The following is an 18,932-nucleotide window of genomic DNA, read 5'->3' as shown; positions in this document are numbered from 1 at the left end:
CTCTGTGAAGTTCTTATTGGCGTTCTGCTTGGGGCCTGGTCCAAGCCCAGCACTGGGGCTCCTGTTACCAGGACAATTGCCCACCACTCCGCTCCAGGGGACCTCAGTTTCCTCACACAACACCCTACCCCAGAGAGCTCGGTAGTCCAAGCCTCTACCTCCAATATAAATTCTGGAGCATTCTCTACCGACCCACCAAAGAAAGAGCAGAGCGTTCAGGAAGCCTGTTTCCAATTTTTGTAAGGTCTGAAACATCAACATTTAGCAATAAATACATATGTATAAAAAACAAATGGGGAAAAGAGGAGATGTGGTCTGACAACGATCAAGAGAACCATACTATTAGAAACACCCAGTATCAAAAAAGAAAGAAGATTCCATACTGTGTTCAATCAAGAAAAGTGTAGATAAATAAACTATAAATAGAAAAAATTATAAGATAAAATTTATAGGAAAATCCCCAAGTGCAATACCAATGTAGACCAGACACCACAAACTGTTCAGTAAACATATGTTCACATTAAGACGATGACCTTATTCCCATAGCAGGGTTTCAATGAGCATTATAGTAAATCAAAACACCTCTATCGGGGTGTGGATTGCTGGTTCAGCTCTCCTTCATAAACCTATCAAAGGTAGCGAGCACAAAGTGTCCCAGCCAGAGTATGATGAGGATTCTGGTCAAAGTAACCAGAAGGAAAGAGGGATTGCCTTTCTAAATTGTGTGTTGAGACTGAAACACAAATAAATACAAGGTGGATGATAGGATAAAAATATCCATATTTGTGTGGCACTTTCAGGGCAGTAAGACTCTAGATGTAAAATGCTTACCCTTGGAAAAATCCAGATGAAGGAAAGAGGTAGCAAGATTCAAGTAGGGCAAAGTCCCAAATATCTGTGTCCCCACCAACTACGATAGTCTTTGCACATATATGTCCTTAATGATGAAAAGATGCAATCCTGTCCTGGAGCACCTATTATATAAAACGCATGAGTAACAGTTGAGGAAAGCAAAAGGGATTGAAACACTATATCTAGTGGGGTCCAGGTCTACAATGAGGATAAACAAGGGCAGACAGAGGCCACCAAAGGTAGAAAAAAGTGCAAATAAAGGGGGCAGTGAGCCTCCTATTAAGATGCGTGAGAGAGATCCAGTTCAATGCATAGACTTCTAGGAAAGGATCATTTGATGATGGGTGAGGTAGAACAAAAAGACTCTCAGTTGCCCAAAACAACCCCCCCCCCCCCCCTCCACGAGTTTATCCAAGTGTGTAGCTGTGCGACATTCCACCTTAGAGAGAAAGGGTCCTGATATTCCCTTATTCGGAAAACTGGTTGCTAAAATAAACTCTCAAGCAAGTCTGCCTTCAAGTTTTAGAGATATCAGTGACAACCAACGAAGGTCTTGATTTGCAGATTAATTCTGACGGATCAACAGATATTTCACTTCTTGGAAGTGTTCAGACACATACCAATCAGATGTTTCTCCTTTTGTTTCCGTTATATAAGCAGCATTTAACAATTGAGAACAAATGCCATTTTCTTATTGTAAAGTCACATTCAACTGCTCATCCACTGCAATTGCCTTGCTAGCCCGTTGCATGATTACATGTCCTTCATGCAAGTTCTCTACTGGCATTCATAGAAATAGGAGGGGTTATTCATTGCTTATCAATCTAGTGACTGTGTTTCCTTATATTTTTAGTTTCTTATGGATTTGTAGTTCATGCTGGAAAACGTTTTCACACGTTAGACTGTAAAAGAACACTGATGTATTTTGTTGGAGTGTCTAAGGTTAACATGAAACCCAAACCGATCTTTGTAGTGATGGATCAGCTGCAAAACTGAAAAGCGGAGATAGCCTCATGGATTAGGTAATGTTATGCTGCCATCTAGCAGGGAAGCAGTCGGAGGGCAAACCAGGGGCTCAATACATAGCTAAAAAGCAGCTACTGAATCTTTCTTTTGAAATATTTCACTGCAAGACATTTGTAGATGAATCTCTTGGAGTAGTGTCCAAGCCTATTCACTATACATAGGTAAAAATAATGGTATACATTGATTAAATAATGAGACCACTAACACAGGGTAGCTCTTTCAATTAACGTCATTTAAGCATGTGGAGGTATATATTGTCTGTGTGTATATATTATCCATAGATGTGTGTGTGTGTGTGTGTGTGTGTGTGTGTGTGTGTGTGTGTGTGTGTGTGTGTGTGTGTGTGTGTGTGTGTGTGTGTGTGTGTGTGTGTGTGTGTGTGTGTGTTCTTGACATTTCTTTATACATGCACTGACAGTTTTATGTTTTTTTATGTTATATTCTTCTTCTAGGCTCTATATTTTCTCGAGTAGAAGAGGATTATCTTTGGAGAATAAAGCAACTGGGATCCCATTCACCTGTAGCCCTTTTGTATACATTGTTCTATTTTAACACTAAGTACTTTGGTTTCAAGACCGTTGAGCAACACTTGAGACTTTCATTTGCAACTGTTTTTAAAAAGTGGAAAAAGAACCCAATAACAAAGGAAAACAAAGCATGCCTGTGTTACCAAGTGTCATCTTTATGTGGAAGTGATAACGAAGGTATGTCAATGTTTTAGTGCAACCTTTGGAATACATTAAACATGTACTGACATTTTTATGAGCTAGTGTTGTTAATGTTTTCATATGTGGCCTGATTCAATTGGTCCTCCAGCCTAATGCCCTGAGCAAAGTTTTGAAAGGGTTTTTTGGCAACAATTATTATTTATATATTGTTCCTTGCTTTGTGTGTCTTTTATACACATGCACGCTAATTCCACAGAAAACGTACAAATAAAACTTAATTTTCTTGTATAATTGAAGACTCCAAAGCCCACAGTAGTAATTGTCAAACACATTTAATAAAAAGGAAAGCAATTTAATGATTACAATGAATTGCAAGTTTGAATTAAGAAAATATGTTCTCCACTTCGAATTAGGATGCAGCTAAAAAGTCCACTTTTAACTGGTGTGCATTTTCTTCACTGAAGTTGCAGCTAACACTCTCTCTTGTCTAGATGTTCCGATTTCTTCTTCAAACAAAAGTATATAAACGGCTGGGGGCATTTTGAAAAACAAAATGTTTCACCACCCTTTTTTCTTTGTAGCTTTCTTTTCCCCAGAGCCTGAAGCTATCGGGTGAAAAATCGAAAATGCCACCTAAAACTGCCTATAAACAGCCTAAGACTCAGTCTGAGTCTGTCAGATCATCCTTGCCGTCGAAGAAGACATAGTCGACGACGATACCCCCTCAGACTTCGTCAACGCTATTCCCGTCGGCGGAACCGTTGGTGAAAATAGTACCTTCGTCGGTCGAATATCACCTTGCCGCCGACGGAACCATCGACAACAGTTTCTTCCCCATCGACGGCTCGCCTGTCGAGGACACCATCTGCCGGTGCATGATGGATTACAAATGGCGTCTTCACTCAGACGTGACGCACGGTCTCTTTCAGCAGTGGGGAGAGCCTTGGTTAGATCTATTCACCACGGAAGAGAACGTGCAATGTCATCAGTTCTGCACGTTGGAATTTCCAAGCTGACACTCGCTAGGCGACGCTTTTCGTCTCGAGTGGAGTTGCGGTCTACAATACGCCATACCACCTATACCACTTCCACCCAGAGTGCTGAAGAAGATCAAGCGCGACCTGGCCCAAGTCATTCTTGTGGCTCCAGACTGGGCTCGAAGAGTATGGTATCCCGAGATACTCAGAATGGCTATCAATCCCTGACCCGGATGCCTCTTCAGGAGGATCTTTTGTCACAGAAGCAGGGCACGGTCCTCCACCCGAACCTGTTCAGCCTCCACCTTTGCGTGGAGATTGAGCGACAGCAGTTGGCATCTTTTGACGTGCCTACCAAAGTTTGTGATGTAGTCATGGCAGCCAGGCGACCCTCCGTTTAGACTGTATTCGCCTGCAGGTTCAATACATTTGTGGCATGGTGCACAGTAAAGGCAGTGGATCCCCTTTCTGACCCTCTTTCAGAGGTCCTTCTTTTTCTCCTTTCTTTGGCCCAGCAGGGCTCTGCTCTGGGCACTATCAAAGGCTATCTCTCGGCAATTTCAGCCTTTTTACGGCTTCCAGATCAGCCATCCCTTTTCAAGTCCCCTGTTGTAAATAGATTCTTAAAAGGCAATACTCATCTTTTCCCTCCTGAACCTTTCATAATGCCTCAGTGGGACTTGAACCTGGTTCTGACATATCTGATGTGTGCCCTGGCTATCACCTCTGCTAGAAGAGTGAGTGAGCTCCAGGCTCTTTCTCCTAAACCTCCTTTTTCTCTGTACATCTGGACAAAGTTGTTCTAAGGACTCGTCCATCTTTTCTGCCAAAGGTTGGCACTGTCTTTCACATTGGGCAGACCATCACTTTGTCCACCTTCTTTCTGCCTCCGCATCCCTCGAAAGAGGAGGAGAGGCTCCACCGTCTGGACCCAAAACGTGTGCTCTCAGTCTACCTCAACCACACACAACAGCTCCGCGTGAATGACCAGCTCTTTGTTGGCTACGTGGGCGCCAAGAAAGGTCGGGCTGTGCACAAGCAGACCATCACTCGGCGGGTCGTTCTGTGCATTAAGGCTTGTTATTCTTTGGCTAAAAAGGAGCCTCCTGTGGGGCTTCGCGCCCATTCTACCAGGGCGACGGCAGCCACTACTGCTTTGGGTCGGGGAGTTCCCTTGCATGACATCGGTCAGGCAGCTACATGGGCCTGGCTGCACACATTTACTAAGCATTACTGCCTGGGCAGCCAAGTCTGAAGAGACAGCTTCTTTGGCCGTTCTGTTCTCCAGGACTTCCTGGTGTGATCCGGGTTTGCAGACTCTCCACGGGGTTGGTATAGCTGGAGTATCTATTCTAAGGTAAGGAATCTATCTCTACATGTTTCTTTCAGATGCACAAGTTACATTCGGTAACGATATATCTGTAAGAAACATTAGTTAGTGATAGATTCCTTACCTCGACATTCTACGAACTGATTTCTAGGATCTGAAAGAGACACGTTAGTGATAGATTCCTTACCTTAGAATTTCCCCAGGCGTCAGACTGGATCCGGAAATTTTTGCGTAGCAGTACCCTTGCGCGTCAGTAGGCGTCGTCTGCGGCTCCACGTCCGTCGTGGGCACCGTGATGACGTCGTCTGAGTACTTAGACGCCGCCTCCGCGTGATGACGTCAGTTCTTCTTTTTTCCGCGCCAGCAAGAGCAGATCTGGAAAAAGCAGTACTTTAGTCACTTTTTGACTAGACTTTTTTGATCCCTTTTGATCATTTTTCTTGAGTCTTGCGACTCCGGATGGTGGCGATAGGGATGCCTGGTTTCAAGCCTTGTGAGGATTGCGACAGACTGATGTCTGTCACTGATCCTCACCGTCGGTGTCTCCACTGTCTCGGCGTCTACCACGACGACAAGACCTGCCTCGACTGCCGGGCCTTGAATTAGAAAGCTAGGCGGGAGCAGTCCCGCAAGCGACTCGAACTCCGGCAGTCGGCCCCGCGAGAGGTCCCGGTCCCACAGGAGGTCGAGGGACAGGTCGCGGGGTCGGAGCCATCACAGCTCCGAGAGTCTGCATCACTCCTCCGGGTCGAAGTCGTCGTCAGGTAAGCACAAGAAGTCAGAGACGTCATCGCTCTTGTTATGTTATGTTATACGGAACTTGTTAAGCGCATGGTCACCCAGAGGTTTCATGGCTCTGAAAGAAACAGATGGTAGTTGGTAAATGAAGAGACAGATGGAGCAGTGCTCTAACCGTGCGCTTGTTTGAATAACCAGGTCTTCAGAGCTCCCCTAAACTCTGTCAGCTTGGTACAGTTCCGAATAGACAAGGGCAATGAGTTCCAGGTTTTTGGGGCGAGGTATGCGAAACAGGATCCGCCAAGTCGTTTCTTTTTAAATGTCGGCACCGTGAGGAGGGACAGGTGGGAAGAGCGAAGGTCTCGGGTTGGTTCGTGTTTATTTATGAGTTGATTGACGAACCTGGTGCTTTTTCCGTGGAGGGCCTTGAAAATTATGCAGCCTATCTTAAAGGTAATCCGATGGGCTATGGGGAGCCAGTGAAGGGAGGCCAACAAAGGTTTGGCTGACTTCCTGCGATTGCTCTTGAATATTAATCTGGCCGCTTGGTTTTGAACAATCTGCAGGCGTTTGGCGATGACGAGGGGTAGGCCCAGGTAGATGGAGTTGGAAAAATTTAATCGCGAGAGAACCAATGCGAGTACTACCTGGATGAGAGCGGAATGGGTCAGCAGATGGGTGATTTTCTTAATCTTTCTTAGCTGAAAGAAACAGGAGGAGATCACTGTTCCGGCCTGGGTTTTCAGTGAGAGGTCAGCGCAAAGAGTGACCCCAAGGCTTTTTACTGACTGGGAGGGGGATGGGGGAGTGCCCATTGAGGATGGCCAGAAGTGGGGGCCCCAACTGAGTGCGCTGTTACTGGGGAGTACAAGCTCAGTCTTTCCTGGATTGAGCTTAAGATGGTTCTGATCCATCCAGCTCTGAATGTGCAGCATGGTCTTTTGAAATTCCTCGAAGGAATCCGGTGAGTTGAGGGGGAATACCAGCTGCAGATCATCTGCATAGTTGTAAATGATGACTTTTCTGTTTTTCAAGGAGTGCAGTAGGGGTTTAAGATATAAATTAAAAAGGAGGGGAGACAATGAGGAGCCCTGTGGGACACCACAGGTGGTGGAGAGTATAGGTGCTGTAAAGTTCTCCAGCTTTACAGCCTGGGATCTATCCGTCAGGAAGGACTTAATCCAACCGAGAGCCGCGCCGCTGAGGCCGGCTTGTTCGACACGGTGTAATAGAATGGTGTGCTCCACCGTGTCGAACGCGGCCGACAGGTCGAGAAGTACGAGGGCTTGGTGGATTCCATTGTCGGCATTGGTCCTTCGAGTATTCTGCACAGGCAGGATCACCGCCTCGGTAGAGTGTGCCTGGCGGAATCCCGCTTGGTTGGGTTCCAGGTAGTCTGATGTTTCAATGAAGTTGGATATGCAACTGGTTACATGGGCTTCAAGCAGCTTGGCGCCGTAAGGGAGAAGGGAGATGGGGCGGTAATTAGAAAGGTTGGAGGGATCGGCACCTGGTTTCTTAATTAGAGGGACATGGGTGGCATTTTTAAAGGAGTCGGGTACTATTCCTCGTGATAGGGAGGTGTTCAAGATGGGAAGTATGCCCTGAGGAAGTGCAGCATGAACTTCCTTCATTATATGCGGGGGCAGGGGTCGTTAGGTGATCCTGATTTTACTCGGTTCATCAGTTCCAGTAATTTGGGTGGATCGATGGGGGGGATATCCTGGAGAGTATTAGGATTTCTACTGATGTCCGGATAGTCTGCCATAGCGTGGATGGTTTGAATGCTGTTTTTTATGATGTCGATCTTCTCCTTGAAGAAATCGTTGAGCCGGTTGCACATCATTTGTGATGCTGGTTGAGAGGGAGAGGTTCTGGAATCGTTACATAAGTCGTTTACGACTCTGAAAATTTCCCTTGATTGGTTATGGGCATTGGAGATTTTTTCTGAGAAGAAAGTTGCTTTGGCAGATAAGATAGAGCTCTTGTAATTTTTGCGGGCTGTCTTGTATAATGATCTGTCTGTGGCGTGATAGCCATGTCTCCACTTCCTCTCTAGTTGGCGGAGTTCTAGTTTCTGCTTTTTTAAGTCAGCAGAGAACCATCTGTGGGCGTCCATGCGACGGGCGCAGGAGAACTTGGTGAGGGGAGCATGTTTGTGGCATGCAGAGAGAAGCCACTCGGTGTGCGCTTTGTCCATCAAGTTAATGTCTGGTGCCGGGGTAGGGATGGAGTTGGTCAGGGTGGATAGGAAATCTTGGAGGTTTAGGGATCTCCATTTCCTGGCTGACCCCCCGAGGGCGCTTGGTTTTTTGGGTGGCCCTGAGTGGTGATGGAGAATTTCAATAGGTGATGGTCAGACCATATGCATGGTGAGACCGTGGGGCAGGAGGTAGAGATATTGTGAGACCAGATGTGGTCTAGGATATGTCCTTTTTCATGAGTGGGGATCAGGACGTGTTGACGGAAGTTTAAATTAGAGAGGAGCTCGAAAAGTTCTATGGCATGAGGTCCGGCTTCCGAGTTGTTGTACCAGTAATTGAGATCCCCTATGACCATGAACTTGTCATAGTCAACGACTAGACCTGCTAGTTGCTCAGACAGGGAAGCTGGGAAGGAAGGCATGGATATAGGTGGTCGGTAGATCAAGACTAGCACCATGGTGCCTGTGTCAGTGTCAGATTTGATGACTAAGTTTTCCGTATCTGATAAGTCTAGGGGAGGTAAGGTGGTAAACGTATGGTCTTTATGAATGATGGTGGCAACACCTCCACCAGGTTTTCCTGATTTTCTATTTGCTGACAGAATGTAATAATCTGATGGTAGGGCCGTGAGAATATCTGGCAAGGAGTCTGCAGTGAGCCATGTCTCAGCGACAAATAGTATGTCTGGTCTATCCGACTTCAGGAGCAGGAATATTTCTAATTGGTGTTTAACCAGAGATCTGGTATTAAGATAAAGACAGCGGAGGGTCAGTCGACCCTCTGACTCCCCCCGACGCGGCCGGGGGTTCGGGTGACACCGCCCACGCGGCTCCGTCTGAGTCGCGGGCGTCGCAGCCTGCTCCACACCCTCCGTTCCCCGGGCAGGACGCGACGCCGGGGGAGATGGAGCGCTTCCTCATGACCATGAGGAACCTCTCTACCCTGACGGGTTCCGTGGCGCCTTCGGGCCCAGCGGACCCGTCTGGGGCCCCTAGCGGGTCGGGGGCTTTGGCCCCGGCGCTTTCGGCTTTCGGGCCCGGCGCCGCAGGGCCCCACTGGATTTGCTTAGGGATCCGGGTCATCGCCGGTTGACCTAACGACCTCACCGGCGCCAGTCCCTCAGGTGTCACCTCCGGCGCCGTCCTCGGGCGGCGACGTCCCCGATGCCTCCCTCGCTCCGGTTCCGGCGTCGGAACGGCGCCTCTGGGCGCCACTTTCGACGCCGCTTGGGGAGTTTAGCTTCTATGAACCGGCCTCATCGTTTGACAACCCTGATTATCAGGGGATGGGTGAAGAGGAGTATTGGGAGGGGTTTGAGGACCCTCTGACCCGAGAGTGTCAGTCTCAAGAGGACTGGACAGGTGGACTTAGGGATGCCAGTGGTCTGGACACCTCACCAGACACTGGCTTGTCTTGCCTCCTACAGTGGCTACGGAGGAGGGGGCAACCTAGAGTGTGGTGCTGATGAGGGCAGCCAAGGCCTTGGGCCTTGAGCTCCCCATCGCGGCCGTGAGGACTAACCTCCTCACTGAGGTCCTTAAACCGCAGTCAAGCTCGGCCCAGCCTCTGCTGCTGTTTAATGAGGCCTTGACCGACGTTCGGTCCAGGCCCGCTACGGGTTCGCCCGTAGATAGGAACGTGGCCAGACGCCACCGCCCGGCCCCGGGCGACCCATGTTTCCTGTCCACCCACCCCACCCCGAGAGCCTGGTCATCCAGGCTTCAAATTCCCAGACCGCATTCCCGGAATCCAAGAGGTATGAGCAGTATGGCAAAAAGGTATTCCGCTCCCTTAGTCTGTAACTGCGGTCTTCCAACACTGCATGCCTCTTGGGCCGCTACACCCACTCTCTGTGGGACACGGTCGCGGAATTGCTGCCAGAGTGTCCGTTGGAGGTACGGGCCAAACTCGGCCAAGCCCTTGTGGAAGGTCGGGATGCAGCAAAATATTCTATCCAGTGTGGACTGGATGCCACCGACTCACTAGGCAGAGCGATGGCAACGACAGTGGCGATTCGTTGTCACCCCTGGTTGGGGTCCGCCAACTTTTCGGCCAATGTCCAGAATACACTGATGGACATGCCGTTTGATGGCCGTCGCCTTTTCTGCGACAAGGCACACCATGCGCTTGAGCGCTTTAAGGACTCCAGGGCTATGGCCAAGTCCTTGGGCCTCTTGGCCCTGCGCCAGCAAACGGTAGCTTTTCGCTCCTTTCATGGCCAAGGAAGGGGCGCCCCCACACGTGCTGCCAGCCACGCACCGCAGACTAACATCCAGCGTGGTGGTGGCCGTGGAAATAGCCGTGGAGGCGGTCGGGGACAACTGCGAGGCCAGTCCACACCCTCCCCCGCAGCATCCGCATCAAAAACCTCCTAGCCTGTGCTTTTCGGCCCATGTGGCGCCAGTGGGGGGCAGGGTTCGCCATCACCACTCTCACTGGCGCACTGTCACGTCGGACAGGTGGGTGCTGCAGATCATCCGCAGGGGCTACTCCCTCCCCTTCGAGACAACCCCTCAAGCCATGCTACCGCAACACCACTGCGTATCGGGGGATCATTTGCGGCTTCTGCAGGAGGAAGTTACGGCCCTCTTGGCCAAGGGGGCCATCGAGCACGTTCCTTGGCCAGAAGAAGGATGTTGTTGCTACTCCCACTACTTTCTGGTACCCAAGAAGGGCAAAGGGGGCCTACGCCCTATCTTGGACCTACGGAACGTCAACGGCTTCCTCCGGAAGGAGAAGTTCAAAATGCTGACTCTGGCTCAGTTCTTAGCTGCCTTGGACCCAGGAGACTGGATGGTAGCATTGGACTTGCAGGACGCTTATTTCCACATCCCCGTCCTGCCGGCCCACCGGCGCTACCTGCGGTTCACGGTAGGCCACGGGCGCTTTGTTTACCGTGCTCCCCTTAGGCCTTACCAGCGCCCCCACGGGTGTTCACGAAAGTGATGGCGGTGGTCGCAGCTCATCTGCGCAGGTTAGGGGTTTCAGTCTTCCCCCTACTTCGACGACGTGTTGTTGAAGGCGGGCTCGCCCCAGACAGTCGTCAGCCACCTCCAGACAACTGCAAACCTTTTGCACCAGCTGGGGTTCTCCATCAATGTGCCGAAGTCACACCTGTGTCCCTCTCAGAAGCTCCTTTTCATCGGAGCGGTTCTCGACTTGGCGCAGTTTCGGGTTTACCCACCCGAACAGCGGGTTCGGGGTATACAGGCTCTGATTCCAATCTTTCAGCCTTTATCCCGAGTTACGGTCAGGTTGATGCTGCGGCTTCTGGGGCTGATGGCTTCCTGCATCCTTCTGGTGCATCACGCCCGTTGGCGAATGCGGACTCTGCAGTGGGACCTGAAGTTTCAGTGGGCCCAGCATCAGGGCAACCTGTCCGACCGATCATGTCCTGATGTCGGAGGGCACTACGAGACAGCTGCAGTGGTGGCTCACAGACCGCAATTGGGTCAGCGGCACATCCCTCTCCCTTCCCCAACCGGAGCACGTAGTTGTGACGGACGCGTCCCTCCAGGGCTGGGGAGGCCACATGGGAGAGGCGGAGATCAGAGGCCTCTGGTCTCCGGCAGAGTCCCGGCTCCATATCAACCTTTTGGAGCTGCGGGCGATTCGTCTAGCACTGAAGACATTCCTCCCTTCTGTCCGGGGGAGTATGGTGTAGGTGTTCACGGACAACACCACCGCCATATGGTACTGCAACAAACAGGACAGGGTGGGGTTGTGGACCCTCTGCCAGGAGGCTCTGCACCTTTGGCAGTGGCTGGAACATCAGGGTGTGACCCTGGTGGTTCAACACCTGGCAGATTCTCTGAACGCCAGGGCGGACGAACTCAGCCGCCGGTGCATGATGGATCACGAATGGCGTCTGCACTCGGACGTGGCGCAAGGCATCTTTCAGCAGTGGGGAGGGCCTTGGTTAGATCTATTCGCCACCGAAGAGAACGCGCAATGTCATCAGTTCTGCACGTTGGAATTTCCAAGGCGGCACTCGCTCGGAGACGCTTTTCGTCGCGAGTGGAGTTACGGTCTGTTGTACGCCTTTCCGCCTATACCACTTCTGCCCAGAGTGCTGAAGAAGATCAAGCGCGACCGGGCACAAGTCATCCTTGTGGCTCCGGACTGGGCACGAAGGTACTGGTATCACGAGCTATTCAGTATGTCAGTCGATCCCCCCGGTTCGTCTGCCTCTTCAGGAGGACCTTCTGTCGCAGCACCAGTGGACGGTCCTCCACCCGAACCTGTCCAGTCTCCACCTCCATGCTTGGAGATTGAGCGGCGACAGTTGAGGCCATTTGACTTGCCTCCTGAAGTCTGTAACATCATTCTGGCAGCCAGGCGTCCCTCCACAAAGTCGGTATACGCCTGCAGGTGGAACAGATTTGTGGCATGGTGCACAGCAAAGGCTGTGGATCCTCTCTCTGCCCCTCTTTCTGAGGTTCTTCTCTTCCTTCTTCCTCTTGCCCAGCAGGGCTCTGCTCTGAGCACTATCAAGGGCTATCTTTCTGCTCTTTCAGCTTTTTTAAGGCTTCCTGATCGACCTCCTTTGTTCAAGTCCCCTGTTGTTAATCGATTTCTGAAAGGCATCACACATACGTTTCCACCTGTTCCATTTGTGATGCCTCAGCGGGACTTGAACCTGGTTCTTACTTTTCTGATGTGCGCTCCCTTTGAGCCACTTCACAACTGTCCTGTCCGCCTTCTTACCTTGAAGACTGCCTTCCTGGTCGCCTTCACCTCTGCCAGGAGAGTGAGTGAGCACAAGGCTCTATTATCTAAACCTCTTTTCCTTTCTGTCCATCCGGACAAGGTTGTGTTGCGGACAAAGCCCTCTTTCCTGCCCAAGTTAGTCACAGCCTTCCACATCGGTGCAGTCCATCACCTTGCCCACCTTCTTTCCGCCTCCGCATCCCTCAAAGGAGGAAGAGCGGCTCCACCATCTGGACCCAAAAGGTGCGCTTTCATTCTATTTGGAACAAGGGGTGGTGAGGGACAGAGTCTCTGAATTAAGCAGAAAGCTCTCACCCAGTCAAGAGATCAGGGCTAGATCCAACACCGTTTTTTAGCTCACTGCACCATCCCAGTTTCAGAACCTGGCTGTATGCAAATTAGTCTGTTCCTGTCCCAGTGCATGATGGGAACAGGGCAAACCAAACTACAAAAGCCAATTCTTACACTGGGAAGGAAACAAGCTCCCGGGGACCAGTTTCTGGCAGACTGATTTGCATATAGCCAGGTTCTGAGCTGGGATGGTGCAGTGAGATAAATAACGGTGATGGATCAAGTCCTGATCTTTGGACTGGGTAAGAGTGGTCTGCTTAATTCAGACACTCTGTTCATCACCACCCCCTTTTCTGAATCGTTTTTGGCCACTATAGGTGTGGCAGGGTATACTCAGACATGAGTCCCTTTCTCACTGCACCATCAGGATTCAAGCAAGCCGGGCCGAAGACGGCTGAAATGCCAGAAACCGGTCCCCGGTAGCTTGTCTCCTTTCTGGTGAAGAATTGGCTTGGTAGTTTAGTCTGCCCTGTTCCCATGATGCACTGGGCCAGGGACAGACTGATTTGCATATAGCCAGGTTCTGAGCTGGGATGGTGCAGTGAGATAAATAACGGTGATGGATCAAGCCCTGATCTTTGGACTGGGTAAGAGTGGTCTGCTTAATTCAGACACTCTGTTCATCACCACCCCCTTTTCTGAATCGTTTTTGGCCACTATAGGTGTGGCAGGGTATACTCAGACATGAGTCCCTTTCTCACTGCACCATCAGGATTCAAGCAAGCCGGGCCGAAGACGGCTGAAATGCCAGAAACCGGTCCCCGGTAGCTTGTCTCCTTTCTGGTGAAGAATTGGCTTGGTAGTTTAGTCTGCCCTGTTCCCATGATGCACTGGGCCAGGGACAGACTGATTTGCATATAGCCAGGTTCTGAGCTGGGATGGTGCAGTGAGATAAATAACGGTGATGGATCAAGCCCTGATCTTTGGACTGGGTAAGAGTGGTCTGCTTAATTCAGACACTCTGTTCATCACCACCCCCTTTTCTGAATCGTTCATTCTATTTGGATCGCACACGCCAGTTCCGGGTGGTTGACCAACTCTTTGTTGGCTACGTGGGCGCTGAGTAGGGATGGGCGGTGCACAAACAGACCATCTCTCGGTGGATCGTGTTGTGCATCCAAGCGTGCTACTCCTTGGCTAAAAAGGAACCTCCTGCTGGGCTAAGGGCCCATTCCACTCGGGCCACGGCGACTACTACTGCCCTGGGCCAAGGAGTTCCCTTACAGGACATATGTCAGGCAGCTACGTGGGCCTCGCTGCACACGTTCGCAAGACACTACTTCCTGGACAGCCAAGTCCGGAGGGATGGCTTCTTTGGCCGTTCCGTCCTTCAGGACTTTCTGGTGTGATTATTGGTTCGCAGACCCACCACCGGGGTTGGTATTGCTGGGATATCTATTCTAAGGTAAGGAATCTATCACTAACGTGTCTCTTTCAGATGCACAAGTTACTACTTGTGTAACAATATATCTGTAAGAGACATTAGTTAGTGATAGATTCCTTACCGACCCACCCATCCTCCCCGTTCTGCGAACCAATATCTAGGGTTAAGGTCATCCCCTTTCAGGGCCCTAGTTTCAATGGCACCAGTGTTGGTTTTTAGCATAGCTCTGCGTTTCTGGCGCGGAAAAGCTGTGTCTACGAACGGACGTCAGCACGCGGAGGCGGCGTCTAAGTACTCAGACGACGTCCTCACGGCGCCGACGACTGACGCGGAGCCGCAGACGCCTACCGACGCGCAAGGGTACTGCTACGCAAACATTTCCAGATCCAGTCTGACGCCTGGGGATATTCTAAGGTAAGGAACCTATCACTAACAGATATATTGTTACACAAGTAGTAACTTGTGCGTTAAGGTCATCCCTTTCAGGGCCCTAGTTTCATAGCACCAGTGGTCGGTTTCTTGCATGGCTCTGCGTTCCTGGCGAGGAAAGTCATGCCCAGAACTGACTTCCGCGCGCATTGTTCGGGCTGGACTGTTCCCATGAGGCACAGGGTCAGACTGATTTGTATATAGCCATGTCTGAACTGGGGTGGCGGAGTGGGCTAAAGAACGGTGATGGATTAAACGCAGATATTTTGACTGGGTGTGAGTGTTTAATTGATTCAGATGCTCCGTCCATCACCACCCCCTTTTGTACCGCTGGACATTTAGTAGGTAGCAACGTGGGCTTCTCTACAAATGCTCACCAAGCACTACTGCCTGGACAGTCAAGTCAGTCAGGATAAGCTATTTGTTAATTCGGTCCTGTACGACTTTTTAGTGTGAAACGGTTCAGATATCCACCTCTTGGGAGGTTGGCCTTGGGTATCTATTCTAAGGTAAGGAATCAGTGGTAGAAGTCCCTTTCAGATGAACAAGTTACTATATCCATAGATCTCCCACTGTTACTCTATATTCACCATCTCGTAGTACACTGTGCCCTCCTTACCCCCCGAACTCTCCCCCCATCCTTCGCTCTTTCTATTGCACCCGCTTATGATTCTGTTTTGCGTTTGTTTTTTCTGTTTTTTCTAATATAACAGGTAGCCTTACATACAGTGACAGATATTGCTGGTGCATACAGTAATAATGTTAATACCATTGTCAACTTCGCTATGATGCCTATTGTTACTCTCTATATCTGAAAGAGACACGTTAGTGATAGATTCCTTACCTTAGAATATCCCCAGGCGTCAGACTGGATCCGGAAAATTTTGCGTAGCAGTACCCTTGCGCGTCGGTAGGCGTCGTCTGCGGCTCCGCGTCCGTCGTCGGCGTCGTGGGCGCCGTGATGACGTCGTCGGAGTATATAGACGCCGCCTCCGCGTGCTGACGTCAGTTCTTCTTTTTTCCGCGCCAGCCAGCGCAGATCTGGAAAAAGCAGTTCCCTGGTCATTTTTTGACTAACTTTTTGGATCTTTTTGATCTCTTTCGAAGTCTTCACGACTCCGACGGTGCCGTTAGGGATGCCCGGCTTCAAGCACTGCGGCGGTTGCGAGCGACTCATGTCGGTTACGGACCCGCACCGACTGTGCCTGACGTGTTTGGGCGTCGACCATGACGACGAGGCCTGCTCCGACTGTCGGGCCCTCTCGAGGAAGGCCAGGCGGGAGCGGTCCCGCAGGCGACTCGAGATCCGCCAGTCGGCCCCGCGCCGAGTGAGGTCCCGGTCCCGGTCCCACGGGAGGTCGAGGGACAGGTCACGGGGGCGGAGCCGTCACAGCTCCGGGAGTCGGCGCCACTCCTCCGGGTCCAAGTCGTCAGGTAAGAAGCATAAGAAGTCGAAGAGACGTCATCGCTCTTCCGACTCCCCCCGACGCTCGCGCGATGCGGCCGGGGGTTCGGGTGACACCGCCCACGCGGCTCCTCAGGAGTCGCGGGCGCCGCGTTCGGCTCCATACCCCCCGGTCCCTGGGCTGAACGCGACGCCGGGGGAGATAGAGCGTTTCCTCATGGCCATGAGGTCCCTTTCTTCCCCGACGGGTTCCACGGCGCCTTCGGGCCCAGTGAACCCGTCTGGGGGCCCTAGTGGGTCGGGTTCAACCCCGACGCCGTCGGGTGCTTCGGCCTCGACGCCGCCGACGTCTCCGACGCCGGCGCCACAGGGCTCTGCGATCCCGACGCCGCCGCTGCCCTCGGGCTCGGCGCCGCAGGGTTCGACGGTCCCGGCGTCGTCGGTGCCTTCGGGTCCGACGCCGCAGGGCGCCGTTCGGCCTTCGTCGGGCGATGGAGCGTCCCCGGTGGACCTTACGACCCCCCCGGGGTCGGTCCGTGTGGTGTCCCCGCCGGCGTCGGTCCCGGCCGACGCCGTCCCCAATTCCTCTTCTGTATGGGTTCCGGCGTCGGGACGGGGCCTGTCGGCGCCGATCTCGACGCCGGTCGGGGATTTCCATCCCTGTGACCCATCCTCATTCACTTACGACCCTGAGTCTCAGGAGATGGGGGAAGTGGAGGATTGGGAGGGGTCTGAGGACCCTCTGGCAAGGGAATGTCAGTCTAACATGGACTGGACAGGAGACCTTGGGGAGGCCAGTGGCCTGGACACCTCTCCAGACACTGGATTCGTCTCTCCTCCTTCCGTGGCTTCGGAGGAGGGCGCTACATATAGTGTGGTGTTGATGAGGGCTGCTCAGGCCTTGGACCTCGAGCTCCCCGTCGCGGCCGTGAGGACTAATCTCCTCACTGAGGTCCTTAAGCCGCAGTCAAGCTCCATGGAGCCAATGCTGCCGTTTAATGAGGCCTTGTCGGACGTTCTGTTGGGCACTTGGTCCAGGCCCGCTACAGGTTCGCCTGTAGATAGGAACGTGGCCAGACGCCACCGCCCGGCTCCGGGCGACCCATGTTTCCTGTCCACCCACCCCACCCCCGAGAGTCTGGTCATCCAGGCCTCTAACTCCCAGACCGCCTTCCCGTCAGCACCCCCTGATCGGGAATCCAAGAGGTACGAGGCCTTTGGCAAAAAAGTCTTCTCGTCCCTTAGTTGTGGACTGCGGTCTTCCAACACCGCATGCCTCTTGGGCCGTTACACCCATTCTATATGGGACACGGTGGCGGAAGTGCTGCCAGAGTGCCCGTTGGAGGTACGGGCCAAACTCGGCCGAGCCCTTGTGGAGGGTCGGGACGCAGCGAAGTATTCGATTAGGTGCGGACTGGACACCACTGACTCGCTGGGCAGAGCGATGGCTACGACGGTGGCGATTCGACGCCACGCCTGGCTTAGGTCCGCCAACTTCTCGGCTGATGTCCAGAATACTCTCATGGACATGCCGTTCGATGGCCGTCGCCTCTTTGGCGACAAGGCAGACCACGCGCTCGAGCGCTTTAAGGACTCCAGGGCTACGGCCAAGTCCTTGGGCCTCTCGGCCCCGCGCCAGCAAGTGGCTGCTTTTCGCTCCTTTCGTGGCCACGGAAGGGGCGTCCCCACACGTGCCGCCGGCCACTCGCCGCAAACTGTCGTCCAGCGCGGCGGCGGCCGTGGAAACCGCCGTGGAGGCGGTAGGGGAGGCAAGCGGAGCCAGTCCACACCTGCCCCCGCAGCATCCGCCTCTAAACCCTCCTAGTCCGTGCTTTCCGGCCCAGGTGACGCCAGTGGGAGGCAGGGTTCGCCATCACCACTCTCACTGGCGCACAGTCACTTCGGACAGGTGGGTGCTGCAGATCGTCCGAAGGGGCTACTCCCTCCCCTTCGAGTCGACCCCTCCAGCCATGCCACCGCAACACCACCGCGTGTCGGGGGATCACTTGCGGCTCCTGCGGGAGGAAGTTTCGGCCCTCTTGGCCAAGGGGGCCATCGAGCGCGTTCCTGGGCCAGAAGTAGGACGTGGTTGCTACTCCCACTACTTTCTGGTACCCAAGAAGGGCAAAGGGGGCCTACGCCCTATCTTGGACCTGAGGAACGTCAACGGCTTCCTCCGGAAGGAGCGGTTCAAAATGCTGACACTGGCTCAGGTCTTGGCTGCCCTAGACCCAGGAGACTGGATGGTAGCGTTGGACTTGCAGGATGCGTATTTCCACATCCCCGTCCTGCCGGCCCACCGGCGTTACCTGCGGTTCACGGTAGGCCTCGAGCACTTTCAGTTTACCGTGCTCCCCTTCGGCCTTACCAGCGCCCCACGGGTGTTCACGAAGGTGATGGCGGTGGTCGCAGCTCACCTGCGCAGGTTAGGGGTTTCAGTCTTCCCCTACCTAGACGACTGGTTGTTGAAGGCGGGCTCGCCCCAGGCAGTCGTCCACCACCTCCAGACTACGGCGGATCTCCTGCACAGGCTGGGATTTTCCATCAATGTGCCGAAGTCACACCTGTGCCCCTCTCAGAAGCTCCTTTTCATCGGAGCGGTTCTCGACTCGGCGCAGTTTCGGGTTTACCCGCCCGAACAGCGAGTCCGGGATATACAGGCCCTGATCCCGGTCTTCGGGCCGTTGTCCCGGGTTTCGGTCAGGTTGACGCTGAGGCTTCTGGGACTGATGGCCTCCTGCATCCTTCTGGTGCATCACGCACGGTGGCGGATGCGGGCTCTGCAGTGGGACCTGAAGTTTCAGTGGGCCCAGCACCGGGGCAACCTTTCCGACCACGTCCTGATCTCGGAGGGCACT

At 52.6% G+C, this 18,932-nt stretch overlaps 1 protein-coding gene across 2 annotated transcripts in view; it reads left to right on the top strand.

Moving 5' to 3' along the window:
• Positions 1 to 18,932, top strand: part of ZMYM2 (zinc finger MYM-type containing 2) — a 381,579-nt gene that overhangs the window by 343,415 nt on the left and 19,232 nt on the right. For both annotated transcript variants that reach the window (XM_086935215.1, XM_086935214.1), the window contains exon 7: positions 2,331 to 2,582. In XM_086935215.1, coding sequence (XP_086791341.1) covers positions 2,331 to 2,582 — 252 coding nt within the window. The remainder of the gene's footprint in view (positions 1 to 2,330; positions 2,583 to 18,932) is intronic.

Source organism: Lissotriton vulgaris, chromosome 8 (assembly GCF_964263255.1).
Source record: "Lissotriton vulgaris chromosome 8, aLisVul1.2, whole genome shotgun sequence".
In the NCBI taxonomy this organism is placed as follows: domain Eukaryota; kingdom Metazoa; phylum Chordata; class Amphibia; order Caudata; family Salamandridae; genus Lissotriton; species Lissotriton vulgaris.
The sequence above is the reverse complement of the archived record's forward strand: the minus strand, read 5'-3'. Positions and strand labels throughout refer to the sequence as shown.